Consider the following 8180-nt stretch of genomic DNA (forward strand, 5'->3'; position numbering starts at 1 on the left):
TATCAGATTCCCCTGGAACTACAGTTACAGACAATTGTAAGCTGCCATATAGGTACTGGGAATTGAACCTGAGTGTTAATGTGATTTTCCTGCCTGGTTCTGCAACTATCTTGCCCCAAAAGTGTTGGCCAATGGCTTGGGCTTCTTATTGGCTAGCTCTGTCTTAATTAACCCATAACTACTAATCTATGTACTTCCACATGGTCTTGGCTTAATGGAGAATGCTGGACCTGCAATTCCTTTGCCTGTTACATTGCCACCATTCTGGCCTACTTTTCCTAGACTTCTCTCCTAGTCCTGCCTATCTTCCTGCCTCATTGGCCCAACAGTGTTTTATTCATCAACCAATAAGAGAAACATACAGAAGGACATCCCCATCACCAGGGTCCTCTGGTACAGTCAGTGCTCTTAACTGCTGAGCCATCTCTCCAGCCCCAGAACATACTTTCTTGTATTTGGCTTATAACTAGGCCATAGTAGTAACCTGAGTGGAAATCTCATCAATAGAACGGAGGAAGAGAGAGGAAGTTAAAGAGTGGGGCTCTGTAGTAAATTACCACCTTTTCTAAAGCTATTACTGGTTTGGTGAGACAAAAACTAGGTCTCATAGGGTTAAGAGCATATTTTGGATTTGGGTAATGGATGCATTGGAAGAGTTAGGACCAGGTTGGAGAAATGGTTTAGTGGGTAAAAATGCTTGCTTTGCATGCCTATAATCCCAGTGTTCTGCTGGGCAGAAACCAGAGACTGGGATTGCTGCAAATTCAACAAGAGAGTGCCTCAAGGGAATAAGGCGGAGAGTGCTAGAGCAGAACCCCTGATAGTCCTCTGGCTTCCATCCAGGTGTATCTTCCACACATGTATGGGCATTGACCACACAGGGAGCAGAGGAAGAAAGGGTAGAAGGAAAAATGAGGTGAGTCGGGAAAATACAAGCTTGAATTTTGTTGAGTTTCAAAAGATCCACATAGGTTTTGGTTTTGTGTGTGTTTTTTTTTTCTTTCTTTTTTTTTTTTTTTCCGAGACAGGGTTTCTCTGTGCAGCTTTGGAGCTATCCTGGTACTTGCTCTGTAAACCAGGCTGGCCTCTGCTCCCAAGTGCTGAGATTAAAAGTGTGTGCCACCAACGCCCGGCTTCATGTGTTTTTTTCAAGACTGGATTTCTCTGTGTATCCTTGACTGTCCTGGAACAAACTCTGTAGATCTGGCTGGCCTCAAACTCACAGAGACCAGCTTACCTCTACCTCCCAAATGCTGGGATTAAAGGTGTTTGCCAACACTGTCAGGTAAGATTCATATAGTTTAAGTTTTGAGTGACATGATGTGTTGGGATTAATGATTTGCAACATCCTGCTCTGGGCTTGGATTTAGGTTCTGGGGACAGGGCTAAATACACCAAGAAGGTTGGGATCATTAGGAAATATGAACTTGCTATGGTGCCTCGCTCCAGAAAATAGTGAAGAAAATGGAAATCGGCACACCAACTACACTTTCTCCTGTGGCAAGACAACGATGAAGTGACCTTTGGCATCTGACACTGTGGTTCCTGCATGACAACGACGGGTGGTCTTGAACCTACAACACCACTTTTGCTGTCACAGTCAAGTCTGCCATGAGAAGACTGAAGGAACCGAAAGACCAGTAGAAGTGCTACCGTTTGAAACTTGCCTAGCCTGTAATAAACAGGTTAATGTATGTTAAAAAAAAGAGAGATTTGCAACACCATGCCTGGCTCCAGAAGCCATGTTTGACAGCCTCTTCCGATTCACTGACACAAAAAGTGAAGTTTGCCGAAGATTTAAGTCAACCAAATAGTTCACATCCAAAGCTTTGCAGATAGTGAAGCAAGATGTTTTGAAAGCTGAAACATTAGATTCCCAAGCCTTGAGTTAACTAGAATTTTCAGAGGATGCAAAACAGCCACCCTACTTCAAGTCACACCTTTCTAGCACCTGGGGAAACAGAGGCAGGTGGACCATGAGTTTGAGACCAGTTAAGATACATCACAAAACCTGCCTCAAAAATAAGCAAACTGCCGGGTGGTGGTGGTGCACGCCTTTAATCCCAGCACTTGGGAGGCAGAGGCAGGCGGATCTCTGTGAGTTCGAGGCCAGCCTGGTCTACAAGAGCTAGTTCCAGGACAGCCTCCAAAGCCACAGAGAAACCCTGTCTCAAAAAACCAAAAAAAAAAAAAGTACTGGCTACTCTTCCAGGGGTCCTGAGTTCAATTTGCAGCAACCATGTGGTGGCTCACAACCATCTACAATTCAATCTGGTGCCCTCTTCTGGCATGTAGGCAGAACACTATATGAAATAATAAATAAATCTTAAAAAAAAAAAAAGCAAACTGCACCTCTCATCCATCTGTACTTTTCTTCTTTGCACTTTTAGTTTCCGTTTCTTAGTATATACTATGCTGCAAATACTACTTGGGGGCAGGCAAGATGGCTTAATGAGTTTATTATATAAGTTTGAGAATCTGACCTCCACTTCTGCAATCCATGGTGGGAAGGGAATCAAACCCAAGAGTTGTCCTCTGGCTTTCAAATGTGCCCACACTCATCTATCATGCACACACACAACAAAGCTTAAATTAAAACAAATTAACCTTGATAATTTCTCTTCTTTCTGTGTTATATATCTGGGTAGGTTTTGTTTTATTTCACCAGTATAACTCCAGCAACTAGAACAGTGCATTGCACACAGAACAAGCACCAACATTTACCAGAAGAATGAAATAAAATAAATCACAAAAGTAAGTAGTATCATTACAGAGATTGAAAAAACAACTTTTAGAGATGAAAATATATTGAAGGAAAAATATAGTGAATGGTATAGACACCACTAAAAGACTAGTGGCCGTGCGTTGGTGGCGCATGCCTTTAATCCCAGCACTTGGGAGGCAGAGGCAGGCAGATTTCTATGAGTTCGAGGCCAGCCTGGTCTACAGAGGGAGTTCCAGGACAGCCTCCAAAACAATACAGAGAAACCCTGTCTCGAAAAACCAAAAAAAAAAAAAAAGACTAGTGGACTGCATATCCTACAAAATTACCCAGAAAAGGAACATAGAGGATAAAAGGAAAAGGCCTATTAATATGCTTATTTGATGACCAAGAAAAAAAAAGGCATAAAAAAGGGCACTACTTCAGTGCTGTGACCTTTTAATATAGTTAGTTCCTTGTGTTGTGGTGACCCCCACCATAAAGTTATTCTGCTGCTACTTTATAATTTTGCTGTTATGAATCATAATGTAAATATCTGTGTTTTTTGATTGTCTTTGAGGGTCACTACCCACAGGTTGAGAACCACTGAAGTAACACCTAAGAATGTGTGGGGTTGTATGTGACAGGTCTAGGATAAATGGGTAGCTTTGGCATTGTTCCCTCATTGAAGTCATAGTCAGTAATGGGCCACTTGACTTGTCTCTACCACACTTAGATCTTCACCCTAAACAATAGCATGTCCTGAGGAAACTCATCCTTCAGTTTGTTTCTTTTTTTTTTCTTCAAAATTTTATTTATTTATTAAGTATACAGTGTTCTGCCTGCATGCTAGAAGAGGGCACCAGATCTCGTTACAGATGGTTGTGAACCACCATGTGGTTGTTGGGAATTGAACTCAGGACCTCTAGAAGAGCAGCCACTCCTCTTTACCTCTGAGCCATTTCTCCAGCCCCCAGTTTGTTTCTTGAAGCTAGAGGTCTTTTGTGATAACAGCAGATGGTCCTCTAGAAAGTAGGTTCTCCCAGAAACTTCAATGCCACAACTCTTAGAACAATGAGATATGGAAGTCATAGAGTTTGTTGTGTTTCCAGACAACAAATCAAGGATTCTATACAATATGGGTCTACCTAGAGTATGACTTGATCTAAACCTCCTCTTCCTGGACAGGGAATACAGTTCAGTAGTTAAGTGCTTACCTAGCAGTCATGCCATTCTAAATTCAATTTTCACATGCATGCACACACATAGCAAGTATACAGGTTATATAATAACCTTTGAGTTCTACATTTAGTTATACAAACAACATGGAACCCATTTCTTCACTGGATTACACCTTCAATAGTGTATGTACCTTTTAAAAATTACATTTATTTATGTTGTGGACAGTGTGTAGATGCATGTGGAAGTCAGATGACCACTTGTAGAATTGGTTCTCTATCATAACAGGTCTTGGGGACTGAACTCAGATTATCATCTGGCTTTCTAGCAAGTGCCTTAGCCCACTGAATCTGATGGAGATGGCCTCAAGGAACATCCCCTACCCCTAAATTTTGCTTATTTTCTCTTTTTGTCTGTTTTTTGAGAGTCTTCCTATGTAGCCTGAACTTGCCCCAAACACTTCTGCCTCAGCCTCCTTCATGTTGAGAATGTAGACGAATGCCACCACACCCAACTTAATCACAACTTTTGAAAGTATAGGTGATTAACCTGGACATCTCAAAGGCAGGTAAGACAAACTGGCAGAGATTTCAAGCATCTCTTCATTGTCAAGAGCGTGTGCTGTCCTCCCAAGGGCATGAAGGGCATGATGACAAGTGTGTGAGGACAGTGAGTACAGTAAGATTCTGACCTGTGATACCAAACAAAGTCTTCCTAGAGCCCCTGATCTACATGGATTCCATACCCAGTTCACTTAGGAAAGAAACAAAAAACTAAGAGGAACAGAGACCTGCCAGACCTATCTCTAGCTCTGAAGACAGGATCAGCTACAAAATCTGTAGGGTACAAAATAAAAATGCAAGCTCCCTGTTTGAAAATGTGAACTTAAGATTATGATAGTAACTAATGTCAAGCTGACAGGGTCTAGAATCACGAAAGAAACAAATCTCTGGGCCTGTCTGAGGGATTATTTGGTTCCAAAAATCAATCCTAAGTGTCCAGCACCATTGCAAGGGCTAGGGTCCTGAGCTGCAGAAAAGAGAAGGTGGACTGAATATCAGAATTCCTTGCAGTCACTTTTCCTTACTGCTGATGCAATGTAACCAGCTCTCTCCTTTCCCACCATGACAGACAGCATCCCCTCAAATTAAGTCAAAACAAACTGTTTTCTTAAGTTGTCAGTTATCTTGTCATAGTGACACAAACGGTAATACAAGGTTCTAAACAAAAAGCTTTCTCTTTCCAGGTTTTAAAAAAATTGCTATTTAGTACCATTACAAGTAAAGTTAAAATGTTATGTAATTAGCATGCAGTTTAGTATTGGCCCTGATATTGTATCATGCATGTGAACATATGAGTACTTAACTCATAAAAGTCACAGAAAGTAAACAAGTTATTTTGTGATCTGTACACATTTGTTTATTTTGTTCTTACCAGTACAGTAGAAACACTCCTCAGAAGTAATTCAATGGTTGGTAACAGTCTACACTAGTATAAAATGCTGTTATGATTCTGTGTTCAAAGTAAGTTCTGTTTTTAACTGAAAGCATGGCCTCCTGGGACTGTCAGCACACCTACCCTATTGTACAAGTAACTTGCTTTCCAAGCATCTGTTTGAAACCTCACTGAATTGTATACATTATGGGTCTACTGACAATTCTGTGCATATGGGGGATCTGGAAGTGCCATGTACAGACAGAAGGAGGGCAGGAAACAGCTGAATTGTTTTCTCCTAACTCAAAAAACATGACCCATTGATGGGAACAGCAGTGTTAAACAAGACATAGGTCTTTCTGAGGAACAGGGAGGCACAGGGCCTCACAACAGCTAGGCCCTCTCAGGGGCTCACACAGATCTCAAAAAGGCCCTATGTTCTTTTCTCTTGGTGTACTATAGTACTCGGTTAAACTGCAAATTTATACAGCTACACACAACACAAAAGAGCCCAAAATGCTAAAAGGGAAGTGTTGTGGAATATTACATTAACTAGGCAAAAGCATGTTACATTTATTTATGCTTTGGAATATTACTTTATCTATGCAAAGATGTGTTACTTTTGTTTATATTGGAATATTACTTTAACTATGCTTTGGAATATTACTTTAACCATGTAAAGGTGTGTTACTTTTGTTTATATTGGAATATTACTTTAACTGTGTAAAGGAGAGTTACTTTTGTTTATGTTGGAATAGTACTTTAACTGTGTAAAGGTGTGTTACTTTTGTTTATATTGGAATATTACTTTAACTGTGTAAAGGTGTGTTACTTTTGTTTATGTTGGAATATTACTTTAACTGTGTAAAGGTGTGTTACTTTTGTTTATGTTGCATTTGTTTCACTTGCCTGCCTAAGACACCTGATTGGTTTACTAAAAAGGCGTAGTGGCCAATAGCTAGGCAAGAGAGGGATAGGCAGGACTGGTGGGCAGAGAGAATAAGTAGGAGGAGAAATCTAAGAATGACGAAGAACCAGAAAGGAGGAAAAAGAAAGGGACACGCCTGGGGTCAGAAGCCAGGCCACTGCCAACCAGCCAGCATAGAGACAGCAGCAAAGTAAAATACAAAGAAAGAAAGGTAATGATCCCTGAGGCAAAACATAGATAAAGAGAAACAGATTAAAATAAGGCCAAGCATTCATAACTAATAAGAAGTCTCCATGTCATGATTTGGGAGCCCAAAAGAAAAGCCTGGTACAGGGAAGTCCTGAGTATAAGGCCAGCTGTGACAACTTAGACACTTTCTTAAAAAAGAATTCCAAAATCCTCCAGGAATAGAGTCCAGTAGTAGACTACTTGCTGAGAGGCAGTGGTACATACTTTTAATTCTAGTACTTGGGAGGCAGATGTAGGTTGATCTCTATGAGCTTGAGGCCAACCTGGTGTACAGAGTGAGTACCAGGACTATGCAAAGAAACCCTGTCTCAAAAAACAAACAGAAAAGCCCACCAAAGCCAAACAAAAAAGGAACTACATAACATTAGCTTTTGTTCTCTTTCTTCCTATGCAAAAGGCACAGGTATTAAAGCTGAGAAAGAGAATGAGTATCTGTGGCAGTCAATAATAGGTTTCTCCAACAACGCAGTAAGCCAGATCAAGCCAAATTTAAAAAAGTATAACAGCAGACTTATTGAGAAAAACAAACAACTCCTGGATGGCTTCACTGGTCTCAGAGAATGAGGCCAGAGAAACTACATGCCCAAGCTAAGACAAGGAGGTTTTATAGATTGTAGGTGAGGGGTGATGATGTGTCTGTCACAAGCTGGGGCTTGTGCCCAAGTACAGTCAAAGGTTGAGTGCTTAGGTGGGGACTTGGGCAGTTGGCAAGTTCAGGGGAGGAAGCTGCAGTAGGCTCCAATAAAGTACTGGGCTTTTTGGCACCGTCTTTCCTTTGTTAGCAGACTGAGTGGGTGGGGTTTGGAGAAAGACAGGACAATGCAGAGGAGAGCTGGAGGCTCCAACAGATCAGTTAATCCTTGATGCTACTTCTTTTAGATATTGTTCTGTATTTCTTTTTTTTTTTTGACGGTCCTAAATTGTTTATTGGGTATGAATTTTTACAAACATCATATATTAGCGGTAACGGTGGAGCTGCAGAGTATTGCGCCTTCTCCAGGCTGCACGGCGAGAGCCACCAATAGTGTGGTGGAACTTGTGGCCCTTTCCGAAGCCACGGCTCTTGCGGCCAGCAGATGTCAGCCCACGCATCTCTCTGTGCTTGTGGACTGGTTTGGTGATCCATTGGGTGTCAGGGTTCCTTCTGATAGCTTTATGGAATGGATCAATGAGGATAACCTCAAAAAACTTATACGTGGAATCTTCACCAACCCAGTAAGAATTCAGGACTCTCAAAGCCCCACAATGACGTCCAGCTCTCTCCTCAGCAACGGACTGCAGGCTTCGGGCAAACTTGAGCTGGTTCACCCCGTGGTGGACAGGCTTGCCGTAAGTGGCACCCTTAGGAACCGGGCGTTTGCGGCCACCGCGGCGGACACGAATCCTGTATATGACATAACCTTGCTTGGCCTTGTAGCCCAGCCTCCGCGCCTTGTCGGGCCGGGTGGGGCGGGGAGCCCGGTGCAGCGCCGAGAGCTGCTGGTACTGCCAGCAGCGGACCCGTAGCAGGAAGCGCATCACGTCCGACTGCTTCTTCCTCCACAGCTCCTGGATGTACTTGTAGGCGCCCATCTCGGCTCACCGCTGATGGCTGCCGCCAGAGGAAAGGACTGTTCTGTATTTCTTATGAGCCTCTTATGGACATGCATACAAAAAACAAAAAAGACATTCGAGCCAGGTATGGTGGTG

At 42.3% G+C, this 8180-nt stretch overlaps 1 protein-coding gene across 1 annotated transcript; it reads right to left on the bottom strand.

Moving 5' to 3' along the window:
- Positions 1–7401: 7401 nt before the first annotated feature.
- On the bottom strand, positions 7402–8111 carry LOC101838491 (60S ribosomal protein L15). Its single transcript, XM_013116256.3, has one exon. It carries the CDS (start codon positions 8061–8063, stop codon positions 7449–7451), a length of 615 nt encoding a protein of 204 aa, XP_012971710.3. The 5' UTR covers positions 8064–8111; the 3' UTR covers positions 7402–7448.
- Positions 8112–8180: the final 69 nt, after the last annotated feature.

The sequence above is a fragment of the Mesocricetus auratus genome, unplaced genomic scaffold (genome assembly GCF_017639785.1).
Source record: "Mesocricetus auratus isolate SY011 unplaced genomic scaffold, BCM_Maur_2.0 Super-Scaffold_4256, whole genome shotgun sequence".
In the NCBI taxonomy this organism is placed as follows: Eukaryota; Metazoa; Chordata; class Mammalia; order Rodentia; family Cricetidae; genus Mesocricetus; species Mesocricetus auratus.

What these genes read in the sequence shown, in the direction of transcription:
- LOC101838491 (XM_013116256.3), bottom strand. Translation starts at nt 8,063, where the DNA reads ATGGGCGCCTACAAGTACATCCAGGAGCTGTGGAGGAAGAAGCAGTCG.